Consider the following 16,759-nt stretch of genomic DNA (forward strand, 5'->3'; position numbering starts at 1 on the left):
AATGGCTCAGCTGTTTTAAGGCTATTGCACAAGTCGTCTTGCTTTGGATGACAGAGATACTTGAGAATTCTTGGGTTCCTTTCTGTTCACTTGGCTCCAGCTTTCTTTCTAACGTTTTTTAGAAAAAAATCTAATTGGCCAGCACCAATTCACCAGGGATTTGCCCAGCACTCATCAATCTACTCTTGCCTAATGCCTCAGGAAATGTTCTTTCCTCTTATGGCTACTGTTTCTAAAACAATGAACACTAAGGAATGTGAGTAGTATTAACTATTCGGTGAGTCTGGAGCCAGAGACTCTATTTCTGGAAAAACTTGTTGATACTGGACTCAGACTGCAGGCACAGCAATACTTTATGTGTGGAACAGTTAGTGACAGTTACATAAAAACATAACCTGTAGGAGGTGTAAATTCTGAGAGATGAGTCACACTGAGATACAGCCATGGTCCAGAGCCCTATTAAGGAATTTTCTTTTTCCTTCTGTTTGGTAGTTTTTAACAGCGTTTCCTCACTGGCAAGGTTCTAGCTTCTGTCTAGACCTTCAAGACATACTAAAAAGTGCTCATATGATTATAAAGAATCTAATTTCTAATCATCTTGTAACCCACATCCAGTTTTCACCATGGTCCACTCTTGGAGCATCTCACTTCTCACCTGTGCCCTGACACTGGCACCTCTTGCCAGGTCCTCTTTATGATACTTGGAGAACCATATGAAATCTTTGTCTTCTTCATTGTGCTAGTTAGTCTTAATGCAATACCTAGAGCTATGAAAGACAAAGACACTTATCTCTGTTCATGACCATGACCCAGCCTCTTAAGTGATAGCCCAGTCCTCGAGTAGCAAACGTCTATATTAATACATGGAAATCTTTAGATTTTATTTATTTATTTATTTATTTTTATGTGTATGGGTGCTTTTTGCATGTATATATGTATGCAGTGCCTGTAGAAGCAGAAGAGAGCATGGGATCCCCTGGGTCTGGAGTTACATATAGTTGTGAGCTGCCATGTGAGTGGTAGGAATCAAACCTGGATCATCTGAAGAGCTGCCAGTACTCCTAACCACTGAGGCATCTCTCTAGCCCAGTACAAGAAATTTATAAAAATCTTTCCTTCACTATTCCTTCAGAGCTGTTAATAAGTAGTAGGTATAAAGAATGGTAAATTGAGTCATGTTATACAATGTCATATAACTTCTCCTAAAAAATATTGTGAGCTGCCATATAGGTGCTACAAATTGAACCCAAGTCCTCTAGAAAAGTATTTGGTATGCTTAACTGCTTAGCCATCCCGCAGGCCCTCTTTATTATTATTATTATTATTATTATTATTATTATTATTAACATTTATTCACTGAACATCCTAATTGCAGCCTCCTTCCTCCTCTCCTCCCAGCCCTACCCTCCCACCTGATTTCTCCTATCCCTTGTGAGAAAGGGAGCCCTCCTCTGGGTATCAACCCACCTTGGCACATCAAGTCTCATTATTCAGTTTTTAAAAGATAGTCTCACTACATAGCCTAGGCCTACCTCAGACTCATGATCCTCATGTTTCAGTTTCCTGAGTGTGTGCATTTAGTCTGTCTTGTTCTTTTTGCTAAGCTGTGCTGACTTAAAAAAATAGTATATACACAACTTTCTAACATGTAAAGACAAGGGTAAGGAAGGAGGGTTCTCTGTTTTTACTAATTCTAGTTAAGATTTGCAAATAAGAATAGGTCACAGTTTCACATTTAGATGGCAAATTTAAGTCCTTTAGTCTAAGGGATAAGAATAGGGCCTAGTCACAGTGAAAAAGATAGTTCTTTGGGGGATACTGTGGTAGAAGGGAATTAAAGAGAATATCCATGTATGTCTCCTTCCTCTTCATCCAGAGCTGTTCTCAGTAAATGGATCATGACCAGCACTGGCATAGATTGCAGACATAACGAAGAGCTTTTATCTGGCCTGTCAAGAAGACTAATACCGTTGGTGTGCAGCTGCAGAGGAGGACCCAGCTCTACCAGTGAGTTCTAGAAGCTCCAGGATTAAGAAGATATTCCTTTGCTATGGTCTTGGTTGGTTTCAGCTTTGCAAGACCTAAGAGAAGTTCTATTTCTGAGGAGTGACAGAAGTCCAAGTTTTCTGAACCTCTGCACTACAATTTGGAAGTTACTCCGGGGTCTCAGTGACAGGGACAGGAGTGAAAGTGAACAGCTTCAGACAGCAGAGGACACGCATGGAGCACGTGTCGGGAAGGACAGGGTTTCACCTGATTTTCTGTCACTAAAGGAGGTGAAGAGAAACCTTGGAACCTAATGCTGCTGAGCTCTTGTGGGACTGATCCTGGAGTCATTCTCTGTACAGTTCCCAAGTCTGTCCTAATGAAGAGACGCAGCTCTTCCTTTCCTGACTCACCTGTGTAGTTCTCAGCCTGTAAGTGCATGTCACAAAGCTTATGGATGTATCGGATATACATTTCCTCTTTGTTAATCTCAGATTTGTAAAAGTTCTGTAAGAGAATGAAACACATGTTAAGATGTTAGAATCTGTCCCATTTTGAAGGTAATTTCCAAATTCTAGCTACTGAAACCCTGGCTGTGCCTGTCAGGAAGAAGAGCTCATGTTCTCTCACCATCAAGTTAACAGTGCAGCCAACCTTCTTGTTCTCAGTTTCTTCTCCCTTCATGCAGTCTCTGGAAGAGAGAACACAGTTGCTTGCCTATGATATAAAGTAGTATCTCCTGGGACAATACATATACTAATGTTCGAGCATCACTGGAACATTAGTATGGCCAAAAGTAGTATTTAAAACTAGTATGCCATCAGCAATAGGGCTGACATACATGCCTGCTAACACAAAGTCTTAGTTCTCTATGGAAAAACACTGAAACAGATGGCTATAGGCTATTATAAACAGGCAGCTTTTGTGGAAATCTACCAGCCCGAGTAGTCATAGACCTTGTAAATAGGCAGCCTTGATGGATAGTACCACTTAGATAAGGACAAGTGAATCATAGGCAGAGTCATAGTGACCTGACCCCTGAACCTTCACCCAGCTGATACCCTGTTCTGAAAGATATCTGTACTCCCCCTGAACACCTATGCTCCTGTGTCATCCCCTTCCTCACATCCTGCATTTTTGTGTTTATAACCCCATGTTAAAAAGTAAAAATTATGATTTGATAATGAAATAAAGATAGAAAAAAGTATTCATTAAAAAAAAGTAGTATGCCTTCTAACTGGAAGTTCTTCAACAGAAGAAGACTGTACTGTGAGATCCCTCTAAACTTTGCACCCAATCCTGGGGTTCAAAGGTCTCTGTTGAGCTCCTTGTTCTGGTTACAGAGTCCAGAGTCCAGATACATCATCAGGGCATTAAGAGCACTTACCAATTTCCTTAGTACAGAAGGACGTGTGTATAATGCAGAAGGCCAAACTCTCAAGTTCCCGAGGGAGGCACAGAGTTACTCTCAAGGGGCAAGTTTCATTTTGTGAGAGAATGAGAAATAGAAGCTACAAATCTATGCTAGAATCACACAGAGTTAAAGACATTACTGTCCAGCCTGAGGAGTGCTTCTTAGAGGACTTAAAAGTTTAGCTAGTCTAAGAATAAGTTTCACACAAAAGGTTCAAGTTATGCTGGATCACAATTTTTTGAAAATAATATAAAACTTTACATATAATTTATATCTCTCTTCCATCTCTTGTATTCTGTTGGTGATACTTGTGTCTATGACTCCTGATCTTTTTTTTAGGTTTTCTATCTCCAGGGTATTGCCCCTTTGTGATTTCTTCATTGTTTCTACTTCCATTTTTAGATCCTGTATGGTTCTGTTTAATTCCTTCTCCCATTTGGTTGCATTTTCTTGTAATTCCTTAAGGGATTTTTGTGTTTCCTCTTTAAGGGTTTCTATCTGTCTACCAGTGCTCTCCTTAATTTCTTTGAGAGTGTTATTTATGTCTTTCTTAAAGTCCTCTATCATCATCATGAGAAGTGATTTTAATTCTGAATCCTGCTTTTCTGGTGTGATGGGGTGTTCAGGGCTTTCTCTGATGGGGGAGCTGGGTTCTGATGATGCCATGTAACTTTGGTTTCTGTTGCTTACGTTCTTGCGCTTGCCTTTTGCCATCTGGTTAACTCTAGTGCTGCCTGTACTTGCTGTCTCTGACTGAAGCCTGCCTTTCCAGTTATCTAGCTTGTGTCTGATCTCCTAGGGGTCCAGATGTCTCTGTGATCTTTTCCAGCTGTGCTGATTACAGTGGTATCTCTAGGATGCCTCAGGATATGGTGTCTCCAAGGTAGCAGTCCAGCTAGGTGTCTGCTGTTCTGGGTGCAGTGTTTCTTCTAGAATATCTCAGGATATGTTGTCTGACGCTCTGAGTTCATTTGTTCCTCTGTGGCTCTGCATTGAGTGGATATTCCAGTATGTCTCAGGTGGAATCCAGGGTCCACCCAACAGCAGACCTGGCAGAGGTCTGGTCCAGGCCTCAGATCCAAGAACTAGTTTCTAAGACACTGTCCCAGTTAGAGCAACCGGGATCCCCGCTTCCTCTGGGTTCTTGAAGGTTGGGGGCAGAGTACTACTCAGCTACTAAAAGCAACTTCATGAAATTTGCAGGCAAATGGATGGAACTAGAAAATATCACCCTGAGTGAGGTAACCCAATCACAAAAGAACACACATGGTATGTACTCACTGATAAGTGAATATTAGGGGAAAAAAAAAGCTCAGAATATCCATGATATAACATATAGACCATATGAAACCCAAGAAGAAAGACCAAAGTGTGGATGCTTCAGTCCTACTTAGAAGGGGAAACAAAATAATCACAGGAGGTAGAGGGTGGGAGAGAAAAAGGGGTGCAGGATCAGGTGTGAGAGGAGATGGGGGAGATGTACAGAGGGTCAGGAAATTGAACAGAGGTGTGTAGCAAAGGGGGATGGGGAACTAGAGAGTAGCCAACAGAAAGTTCCAGACACCAGGAAAGCAAGAGACTCCCAGGACCCAATGGAGAGAACATTAGTTGAAATACCCAACAAAGGGGAGAGAGAACCTGTAAAGACCATATCCAGAGGTTAGGCAAGGCCCCCAGTTGAGGAATGGGGCCACCCACCCTTCTCAAAACTTTAACTCAGAACTGCTCCTGTCTAAAGGAAGTACAGGGACAAACTGTGGAGCAGAGATGAAGGAAAGGCCACCCAGAGACTGCCCCACCTGTGGATCCATCCCATATGAAGCCACCAAACCCGGTCACTATTGCTGATGGCAAGAAGTGCTTTGCTGACAGGAGCCTGATATGGATGTCTCCTGAGAGGCTCTGCCAGAGTCTTACCGATACAGGTGTGGATGCTTGCAGCCAACGATCAGATTGAACACAGGGGCCCCCAATGGAGGAGTTAGGGGAAGGACTGAAGGAGCTGAAGGGGTTTTCAACTCCATAGGAAGAACAATAATGTTAACCAACCAGACCCCCAGAGCTCCCAGGGACTAAACCACCAACCACAGAGTACTCATGGAGGGACCCATGGCTCTGGCTGCATGGGTTCAGTAGCAGAGGATTGCCTTATCTGGCATCAATGGAAGGGGAGGCCCTTGGTCCTGTGAAGGTGTGATGCCCCAATGTATAGAGGAATACCAGGGCGGTGAGGCAAGAGTAGGTGTGGGAACACCCTCATAGAAGCAGAAGGGAGGGGGGTTGGGATAGGGGGCTTTTGGAGGGGAAACTAGGAAGGGGATAACATTTGAAATATAAATAAATTAAACAACCAATAAAAAATTAAAAAACAAACAAACAAACAAATGAGTAACTTTTCAGGGCTGCAAATGAGATTAGAGGCAAATATAACATTAGCACAGTAGATTATTTTTTAAGTGGGTAGAACTACCATGTTTTTCTCTGTGTTCACAAGGAGTAAGACTTGGAGGCTAAAATCATGAATATAAGCCCAGGGGACTGGAAGGGCACAGGGAAAAGACCAGTTCATATCTGAAAACATGTGAAAGGCTGTGCACTTGTTTTATAGATACCACACTGAAAGTAAAACTGGTTCTGGCTATAAGTTTCATTTGTTTATAGAAGACAGAAAGAAATTTGTTAAAAGAAGATCTTTAAGTTTAGGAACATTATTTTCAGTCTTTCAGGTAGATAGCAGTGAATACAAACAACCTTCAGTAAATACTGCAATAAGGGAAAAATATAGGGCTTTAGCCCACTTTCCTTCTCTGTCTGATGGCAGGTACAGGAGGGAGGGGCTTGGGATCTGACATGTAAAATGGAAGCCTTTTTCTATAAAAGGGGCTGATGAAGACCAACTTTGACCATTTAAGGCCGAAGAAAAATAGGCAGAAGCTTGTTCAAACATAGTTGTGATACAGAAAAAAAGGGATGTTCAGGATGTGAATTCCATTTCCACAGTCAAGTTAGTGCACAGACACTGGAGTCTTCTGAAAGGCCTATTTTCCTCGTCAGAAGCAACTAGAGGAAGCCTGAGCAATGTCATTTCTTGATCCAGGGTTTAACAAATCTTTCAGCATTACAGCTTGGGATCAGTTTTCTTTCTTTATCATCCTGACTTCCAGAGAACACCTTTAGTGACTATCCTAGTCCTGCTGAGAGCATAATTAAGGGTGCAGTAGTTGTTTTGTTATTTTCAGAACACAAGAGTCATGACAGGACTAGAAGGTGAGGTGGAAGTGGGTGGGTGTGGGAGCACCCTCATAGAAACATGGGGGTGGATGGGATAGAGGGTTTTTGGAGGGGAAATTGGGAAAGGCGAGATTTCATGAAAAAGTTCTAATTCCACATGAATTCTCAGAATAAACATAACAGAGAACTCTGAGTTCATAAAACATTTCCTCTAATTTGTTGCCATGGCTAGGATTAAGGGACAGAAATAGATTTTAACAAAAGAATATACGTGTGAGAAAAAGGGTGTCCCCAGTTCCAGGAGAAGCAAATGAAAGTTGTCCTTGGTCATATTTTGGTACCAGGTGACATTTCCTTGTTTATCTCCCATATAGCCAGGGAAGGTCTTCATTACAGAACCACAGCTGTTCCCTAACTTGTTCTAAGACAGCTTCTCTCTTCCCTCTTGCTATGTCTCTTCCTATGAGCCCTGACTTTTCTAGAAGGAAAGCCTTATAGCTGCATGTCCCTGGGATGCCTTCTGGGGACTGTCAGTCTTAGGGAGAGTCCAAGAAGCTCTAACACCTGCGAAAAGGTATTGTTACTGGTCATCAGATGATTCCTAATGACAGCCAATGGACCCAGAACAATCCTTCCTATGTTAAGACTGTGATTTTTGTTTTTAAAACATGGTCTTGCTATATAGGCTACAACAGCTTCAAATTTATGATTTTTCAATCTCAGCCTCCCCAGTGCTGTGATTTCAGCTAAGCACCACCATGCCTGTTTTTGTTTTGTTTTTTAATGTTTGTTTGCTTTTAAAGACAAGTTCTCACTCTATAGGCTTGCTTGGCCTGGAACTCCAATGTAGGTAAGGCTGTCCTGAAACTCACAAATTCTTCTGCCTCTGCTTCCTGAGAAGGGTTAAAGGCACATGACATTATGCCTGGCAGTTGTTACTTTAAGGTTTATTTATTTTAATGTACCTGAGTGTTTTGCCTGTCTATATATACATGTATCATGAGTATGCCTGATACTCACAGAAGGCAGAAGGGAGCACTAGATATCCTGGACCGGGAGTTATAGCCAGTTATGAACTGCCATGTGGATTCTGGGAACTGAAAGCACATTCTCTGCAAGACCAGCAGGCATTCTCAATTGCTGAGCCATTTTCCAATCCCCACTGTCGTCTCAGTTTTAAGGCCAAGTGAATGCCTTTGCAGAAGAAAATATTCTACCAAAAGAGAGGCTATAGAAATTTCAAGCTAGCCGGGCATTGGTGGCGCACGCCTTTAATCCCAGCACTTGGGAGGCAGAGGCAGGCGGATTTCTGAGTTGGAGGCCAGCCTGGTCTACAGAGTGAATTCCAGGACAGCCAGGGCTACATAGAGAAACCCTGTCTCAAAAAAACCAAAAAGAAATTTCAAGCTAAAGAAATACCTGTAGTCAAGAAGGCGTTCCATGAGGCGGGTGACTGAGGTAACAAAGGAAATGCCAGTCTCACGCCATGTTTCCTGTTCAACCTTTTCCAGAAGGCTGTTGGTAAGAGAAGCAAACAAAACTCATGAGCCTTCCCTGATGACAAGAGTGAGGTTCACGAGCCTGTGGAGGCTATGCAATATCTGGAGACAGGAGACTTGCCACACTGTAGTCTTACCTGGGGTAGGGCCCAAACAGCTGGGTTCTACTCCATGCAGCAGAAAGCAAAGACAAGGATATTATTGAGCTGGCAGCAACAAATGAACATCTCTCCCATTTCTCTGGGCATGTTCCTAAGGAGTCCATTGAGGTGGAGGTGAGAGAGGCATATGCTATAAGGCCTGATCTCAAGGACCATCTGAGTTAAGAGCCCATGATGGAATATGTCTGGCTTTGCCAACTGGCTGCTTCTACTGCCCAGAGACATTTTCAGTAAAAATATAAAACCACCTCTTCATATAAATCAAAGATCTCCACAAGCCTAAGGAGCCCAGTATGAGGGACAGAGAGTAAATTCAGGAGCTATACTCTGCCATCACCTCAGTAATGAGAAGCTTCCAAAAAATATGTAACAAGGACAAAAGCTTAATGTTCAGGCCATTAAAAAAATTGATAGCACCATGCTTCTGTTACTTTGAGGCATCGTTTGGCTTTCGAGATACACTGATATCCCATGTGCTTCTTCTTGGAGGCTGTGACCTGCTCTTTTCCTTGTTCTAGTAGTGACCTTAGGTCTATAGCTCAGTCCATATAACTCTATTTATGATTCCTTATGAGTGCATTTTGCTCTCTAAGTTTCTAAGAGCCATCTGGAGTTGACTGGCCCAGGATTGGGAACAAATACTGGGGTCTCAAACTCATAGCTTGATTGCTGTTATGCTTTTTGCTCTGTTCAGTGCCTCCATGTACAGAACATACACCTGTGTCAAAGTGAAGGAAAGTGAGAGTTTCTATGACCATGCTGAAAGAGAGAGAGAGAGGACGAGTACGGGCTCTGGCCTCTAACTTGTATGGACTAGAACACTACTACTCTCCAGCCATCCTATGGAGCTGTACTGTCCTTGAGGCTGGGGAGAGGTGCTCTATGAGCGCACGGACATGGGAAATGCTGCTCACTACCTCACCCCTTTAGCTGAATGTTTTCTATATCTGCACATATTTTTATTCATTTCTCCCCACACCTACAAACATCATCCTCAAATTAAAACCGTGAACCGATGCTCCATGGCATCAGTAGCTTTTAGGTCTCAAACTGACTTTAAAAGGGTTTACAAATACAATTTGAATAGGCAATTAGTAATTGTAGCCTATTTTTATACCTTTTCCTTTGTAATAAGTCATTTATTAGTGGACAACAAAGAGAGTTCAATGTCTTTCTTCTACAACTGGAAGTATTTTGTTATAAGAGAAGTATTAGAAGATGGATGTATTCTGTCATAAATTTTAAATAAAATTCCTAAGACTCCTTAAGGAACAAAGTAGACATTGTGTACCAGAAAGCATCCCCTGCTGAAACTGCAGCTGTGGGTCCTCCATGCAGAGGTGTCTTTTACAGACAGCTAACTGTCAGCATGCTAACACTTCCTTGAGCTAGTCTCACCACTTCTAGGAATGGGAGGATAACCCACTCTGCAACTCTTGTATGTGTATTGTTAGTATCAAGTCTAAAAGTCAACATAAAATTTTTGAAGTTTAATTTTTAAAAATTACTGGTAGACAATAAATAGTTATAATTTTGTCAAATTTGTTATTTTGATATAATAATAAAGCAAACAGGAATTATGTTATGGAACCAATTATATTTCAAGTAAAAGTACTCTTTTCTATGATTAAGTCTATATTATGGATTTGAAATAGCTAATGGTACTTTTATAATACCTGCTAAAATAAAAAAAGTCCCCCATGACCTTAACAAATAAACTATTAACATATTTTATACACTGCAAAATTCTAATTGAATGTCTCATGAGGTCTGGTGGCCTTTATCAACTTAAAAAGAAACTATTAAAATAATAGGTCTTGGGGAACTATCATCGAGCATAGTCATATCATTTATTAACTTAAAAATGGCCTAGCAAGTCTGTGTGGTTTATTCAAGAACCTGTTGCAGTGTTTATCAAGCTACAATGTTTCCTAAAAAAGAATCCATACTTTACCTCCTAGAAATGCCAGACTTATTAAATAAATAAGTCCTCATGGGCTATTTGTCCAACATGATGCAGGGAATGTTATGAAAACATACAGTGACTTCTTATTGCAAACCTAGGAACTGAATTATCCTTTCTTTGTACATCTTCAGTCAACCATGACAACCCCTAAGAGTACATTCTTTTTTTGTTGATAGAAACTGAATACTGCTACCACGAGAGTCAACCAGGTCTCTCCTGGTACCCAACCCATAAAGCCTGCCCAGTGCAGGCTTTAGCTTTAGTTTTCACTTGCCCATATCACCCCTTCTCCCAACATGGGGCATCTGGGGAAGGAGCAGCTTACAGCAGGCCGAAGAGTTCCCTGTAGCTCTCATCACCTTTCCCCTCTGACACCATGCTGTCCAGCTTGTCAATCAGCTCAGCCTCCACCTAGAAGGAAACAGAGTTAATGAGTGCAAATGAACACAGAGAAGGAAAATTCTCCAGTCTTGTGGCAGTGTGAGGATCATGGAAAACTGCTTTTTATACTTTATCATAGTTGCAAGAAAATTACAGTAAAGACAGGATCTCACCTATAGCATTAAAAAACTGTTTTCTGAACCAGAGACTAGATAGCCTAGGGACCTAGAGTAAAACCAAGTACACCTGTTCTAAAAAGCAAGCAAGCAAGCAAGCAAGCAAGCAAGCAAGCAAGCAAGCAAGCAATACAGCAATAAGATGACTCCTAATGACATTCTGATACACTTATGGAGCAGTGGTGCTTTGCTCAGCCATCACCAGAGAAGCTTTCTCCTACAGGTGGGAGCAAGTATAAATAGAGACCTACTGCCAGACATTATGCTGTGAGGAGAGATCTTTGAACACCCAGTCCTAAATGGGATGCTTCTTTCAAATCCCTCCCCTTAGGAGCAGGGAACTTTTGGAAGAGTGTAAGAGCCAAAGGGGTTTAGAGGACATCAAGAAAACAAGACCCTCTCAATCAGTCAACATGATCAAAGCATATATGGATTCACAGAGATCCTAGGCAGTATGCGCTGGGCCTGCATGTGTCTGTACCCATGTTCTCTGCATATATATTATGCCTTCCAGTTTTTTGTTTTAATGGGATTCCTGAGTGTGCAGACGAGTGAGTCTCTGATTCTTATCTCTTGGGTTTGTTTCTTTATGTCTGTTTTGTCCAACTCCATTGTGTTGTTTTTTGTTTTACTTTATTATAGTTTATTTGTATCCCTTAGGACCCTGTTCTTTTCTAATGAGGGGCATGAAAGGAGGGGATCTAAATGGGAGGAGAAACTGTAATCAGGATATAATATGTGGGGGGAAATCTATTATCAATAAAAAAAGAAAGAAAAATCTGCTTCCCTGGTGTAGGAAGGCTTTTCATTCTGGTTTTAGTTTAAGTATGTAAATGTTTCAGATAACCATTTCCTATCTTAGAGCTAAAGATGAGGACTCCTTCAGAGAAAAGACAGAAGCCTTGGTTAAATGTTTCTTTTTAAAATACAGCATTTTTATTAATTCTCTGAGAATTTCATATACACATAGAATTTACTTTGTTCTCTGACTCTGTCCCCTAAGAGCTTCTGGGTCCATCCCTTAAATAACCCACTGAGTTCAATTTGTGCTGTTCATATATCCATGAGTATGAGGTCATCCTCTGGAGTACAGGTGAACTACTGGGCTACATGTTTTTTTTTTCAAGACAGTGTTTCTCTGTGTAGCCTTGACTGACTTAGCTCACAAGACAGAGTTTGATTCTAGTCCTCCCTGACCACTGGCTCTTACAATCTTTCCATTACCTTCTTAACAATGCTCCCAAATCTTTCTTTTTTAAAAAAAATCTTTTAACATTTATTTTTTGTGTGTTCTAGGGGTTTACACGTGGAAGTCAGGGAAAAACCTATAGGAGCTGGTTCTCTTTTTCTACTATATGGGTCCTGGAGATCTAATTCAGGTCACTGGGCTTGGTGAAGAGTGCATTTAGACTCTTTGAGCACTCTAATGGCTCTAAACAGTTTTTTTTTCATTGTTGTTATTGTTTAAAACTATCCATTCAAAGGAATGTGTGTACATAGACTCTATCTACAGATCTACAGACATGTACAGATTGCTCCTTACAGTTGAGGAATCCAGTAACTCAATGTAGGACCCTGAAAAAGCAGCAGCTCCAAGAGCTTTAGGTTTTATGGGTACAAAGAGTTACCTTGATGCCTGTTACCTTGATGGTTTCTGAAGAAAATATAACTCATCCATACTCAACTGATGTCAGCCTCAGCAGAACAAAAGCAAATCAGTCAACAAGCTTCTTCTTTTGACTGGATGACTACAGGACTAAATTGTAACTAAGTATAGTCTGGTGGGTCTAGAAGCCGAAGTACCTCAGTCTTCTTCTGGAGCATGCTTATTCCCAACTCAGTGAGGTGGCTACACACTCACTAAGAAACTGGCCTAATACTAACCAGGATCTCTCTTCCTATACAAAGGTAGATAGTGTTGGCTAGCACACAGCAAAGGTAGGGAGGGGTCTGCCATAGTAGAGAGTACAAGCAGTGTAAACATGCTTCTGTAGTCCACTGGGGTCCAAACTGTTCTTAGAATGGGTCACTGGGCCAGTAGCCTTAGTTTCACCACAGATCTTGTTAAAAATCCAGTATTCAGGCCTCTCAAAATCTGATGAATTAGGAACTCAGGGTGAGGATGAAAGTCCACAAATTATTTTAAGAAGTCTTAGATGTATATTCAACTGTTAAAACTTCTGTATCAAGTGTGGATGCTTCAGTCCTACTTAGAAGGGGAAACAAAATAATCACAGGAGGTAGAGGGTGGGAGAGAAAAAGGGGTGCAGGATCAGGTGTGAGAGGAGATGGGGGAGATGTACAGAGGGTCAGGAAATTGAACAGAGGTGTGTAGCAAGGGGGGATGGGGAACTAGAGAGTAGCCAACAGAAAGTTCCAGACACCAGGAAAGCAAGAGACTCCCAGGACCCAATGGAGAGAACATTAGTTGAAATACCCAACAAAGGGGAGAGAGAACCTGTAAAGACCATATCCAGAGGTTAGGCAAGGCCCCCAGTTGAGGAATGGGGCCACCCACCCTTCTCAAAACTTTAACTCAGAACTGCTCCTGTCTAAAGGAAGTACAGGGACAAACTGTGGAGCAGAGATGAAGGAAAGGCCACCCAGAGACTGCCCCACCTGTGGATCCATCCCATATGAAGCCACCAAACCCGGTCACTATTGCTGATGGCAAGAAGTGCTTTGCTGACAGGAGCCTGATATGGATGTCTCCTGAGAGGCTCTGCCAGAGTCTTACCGATACAGGTGTGGATGCTTGCAGCCAACGATCAGATTGAACACAGGGGCCCCCAATGGAGGAGTTAGGGAAAGGACTGAAGGAGCTGAAGGGGTTTTCAACTCCATAGGAAGAACAACAATGTCAACCAACCAGACCCCCAGAGCTCCAAGGGACTAAACCACTAACCACAGAGTACACATGGAGGGACCCATGACTCCAGCTGCATATGATATGATCTGGCATCAATGGAAGGGGAGGCCCTTGGTCCTGTGAAGGCTTGATGCTCCAGAGTAGGGGAATGCCAGGACAGTGAGGTGGGAGTGGGTGGGAGAGCACCCTTATAGAAGCAGGGGGGCTGGAGGGTTGGGATACGGGGTTTTAAGAGGGGAAACTGGGAAGGGAAATAACATTTGAAATGTAAATAAATAAATATCCAAGAAAAAAAACCCAAAATAAAAAAAAAAAAAAAACTTCTCTATCAGGCAAAAAAGAAGTGAGAAAAGAATTTAAAGTCATTGTTATCCTTGCAGAACTGACACTGACACCTTGCCATCCATTTAGCATTTACCTTGTGACATGTTCAGCTATGGAGTTCTGAATATATACCTTCTAAATTTCCTCATTTGTCAAACAGTTGTCATGGTAATATTCGTTTATCGTGTCATTATGCCCTGGCTTTTGCAAAAATGCTCAATATTAGTTTTGTTATCCTGACAAGCCATCATGTGCTAAGTATCACAGTGAGTTCTGAGAAATAAAATGCACAACTATTCTGGTTCCTGGGAACCCATAGTTCAGTGAGGGAGACTGAGGTCGGCATGGTTAAGTGCTCAGATATAGTTCACACAGAAACAGTAGTCCAAGACTTGAGATCTTAACATACACGTGTTTCAAAAATAGTGCTATAAAAATTAAGCTTTTACTTTTGGTGCTGGTTAGATTTCTGTCAACTTGACACAAGCTAGAATCATCTGGAAAGGGGGAACCTTAGTGAAGAAAATGTCTATATCAGATTGGTCTGTAGACAAATCTTTGGGGGCATTTTCTTGATTAAGATTGATATGGAAAAGCTCACTATAGGCATTGCCACCCCTGAGCAGGTAGATCCCAGGATGCATAAGAAAGCCAACCAAGCAAGTCCTAAGAAGAAGGCTACTAAGCAGCATCCTTCCATGGTCCCTGATTCAGTCCTGCTTTCAGGTTCTTGCCGTCTCACTGAGTTCCTGCCTTGGCCTCCTTCAGTGATGGTCTGTGACTGGAATGCATAAGCCAAAACTGCTCTCTCTCCAAGACGCTTTTGGTCAATGTCCTTAGTGCAGCAACAGACAGCAGCTAAAACACTATGTGACACAGTGGTTATAGGTTGAGAAATCTACCTAAGAAAATAAGGGAGGAGAGGTTGATATACCAAGTGCTGAAGTGCTTGCTGTGCAAGCGAGAGGATCTTAGATCCATCCAAGAACTACATAAGAAAGCTAGGATGGGAACACGTACAGTCACCAGGGCTTGCTGGCTGGGCCAGGTTACACTATTCAGTGAGCTCTGGGTCAATGAGATTTCCTACCCTGTCTCCAATCAATCAGTCAATCAACCAACCAACCAACCAACCAACCAACCAACCAAGGTACATGGCTCCTGGGAATCACATTTGATGTTAATCACTGGCTTTCACATGCACCCGCACCCACATGACATGCACTCACACATTTTCACACACACACAATAGGAACAGATGGTTTTGATGATATTAAGAGTAAAATTTGGTCCTTCCGGTCTGGGCCAGAACACTGAGCAGATCTTGGGTGGCAGCTCTGCCCCCAACATCCAAGAACTCAGAGGAAGCAGGGATCCCAGGCACTCGAACTCAGGCAGTATCCTAGGTAAGCAGACAGCAGGGCCCGCCCTAAACAGGGAGTAACTGGGAACCAAAAGGACCCAGGAAGTTACTCCTGGCCCGGAACACTGGTTCCTTCCGGTCTGGGCCAGAGCACTGAGCAGATCTTGGGTGGCAGCTCTGTCCCCAACCTCCAAGAACCCAGAGGAAGCAGGGATCCCAGGCGCTCTAACTTGGACAGTGTCTTAGAAACTAGTTCTCAGATCTGAGGCCTAGATCAGACCTCTGCCAGGTCTGCTGTTGTGTGGACCCCGGATTCCACCTGAGACATACTGGAAGGCCCACTCAATCCAGATCCACAGAGGAACAAATGAACTCAGAGCTTCAGACAACATATCCTGAGATATTCTAGAGGAGACACTGCACCCAGAACAGCAGACACCTAGCTGGACTGCTACCTTGGAGGCACCATATCCTGAGGCATCCTAGAGATACCACTGTAATCAGCACAGCTGGAAAAGGTCACAGAGACATCTGGACCCCTAGGAGATCAGACACAAGCTAGATAACTAGAAAGGCAGGCTTCAGTCAGAGACAGCAAGTACAGGCAGCACTAGAGTTAACCAGATGGCAAAAGGCAAGAGCAAGAACTTGAGCAACAGAAACCAAAGTTACATGGCATCATCAGAACCCAGCTCCCCCATCAGAGCAAGCCCTGAACACCCCATCACACCAGAAAAGCGGGAATCAGAATTAAAATCACTTCTCATGATGATGATAGAGGGCTTTAAAAAAGACATAAATAACACTCTCAAAGAACTTAAGGAGAGCACTGGTAGACAGATAGAAACCCTTAAAGAGGAAACACAAAAATCCCTTAAGGAATTTCAAGAAAATGCAACCAAACGGGAAAAGGAATTAAACAGAACCATGCAGGATCTAAAAATGGAAGTAGAAACAATAAAGAAATCACAAAGGGACAATACCCTGGAGATAGAAAACCTAAAAAAAAATCAGGAGTCATAGACACAAGTATCACCAACAGAATACAAGAGATGGAAGAGAGAATCTCATGTGCAGAAGATACCATGTAAAACATTAACACAACTGTCAAAGAAAATGCAAAATACAAAAAGCTACTAACCCAAAATATACAAGAAATCCAAGACACAATGAGAAGGCCAAACCTAAGGATAATAGGTATAGATGAGGGGGAAGACTCCCAACTTAAAGGACCAGCAAATATCCTCAACAAAATTATAGAGGAAAACTTCCCTAACCTAAAGAAAGAGATGTCCATAAATATACAAGAAGCTTACAGAACTCCAAATAGTTTAGACCAGAAAAGAAATACTTCCCGCCATATAATAGTCAAAACATCAAATGTACAAA

At 42.2% G+C, this 16,759-nt stretch overlaps 1 protein-coding gene across 6 annotated transcripts in view; it reads right to left on the minus strand.

Annotated features, from left to right (window-relative positions):
- The window catches only part of Dock3 (dedicator of cytokinesis 3), a 322,288-nt gene that overhangs the window by 33,928 nt on the left and 271,601 nt on the right, over positions 1–16,759 (minus strand). For 5 of the 6 annotated variants that reach the window (XM_076917344.1, XM_076917346.1, XM_034484017.2 and 2 more), the window contains 5 exons: positions 10,583–10,668; positions 8,268–8,294; positions 8,051–8,146; positions 2,617–2,677; positions 2,400–2,493 (listed from right to left, as the gene is read on the minus strand). In XM_076917344.1, the coding sequence (XP_076773459.1) occupies positions 2,400–2,493; positions 2,617–2,677; positions 8,051–8,146; positions 8,268–8,294; positions 10,583–10,668 (364 nt within the window). The remainder of the gene's footprint in view (positions 1–2,399; positions 2,494–2,616; positions 2,678–8,050; positions 8,147–8,267; positions 8,295–10,582; positions 10,669–16,759) is intronic. The other variant, XM_076917345.1, reaches the window with a different exon arrangement.

This window comes from Arvicanthis niloticus, chromosome 21, assembly GCF_011762505.2.
Source record: "Arvicanthis niloticus isolate mArvNil1 chromosome 21, mArvNil1.pat.X, whole genome shotgun sequence".
In the NCBI taxonomy this organism is placed as follows: Eukaryota; Metazoa; Chordata; class Mammalia; order Rodentia; family Muridae; genus Arvicanthis; species Arvicanthis niloticus.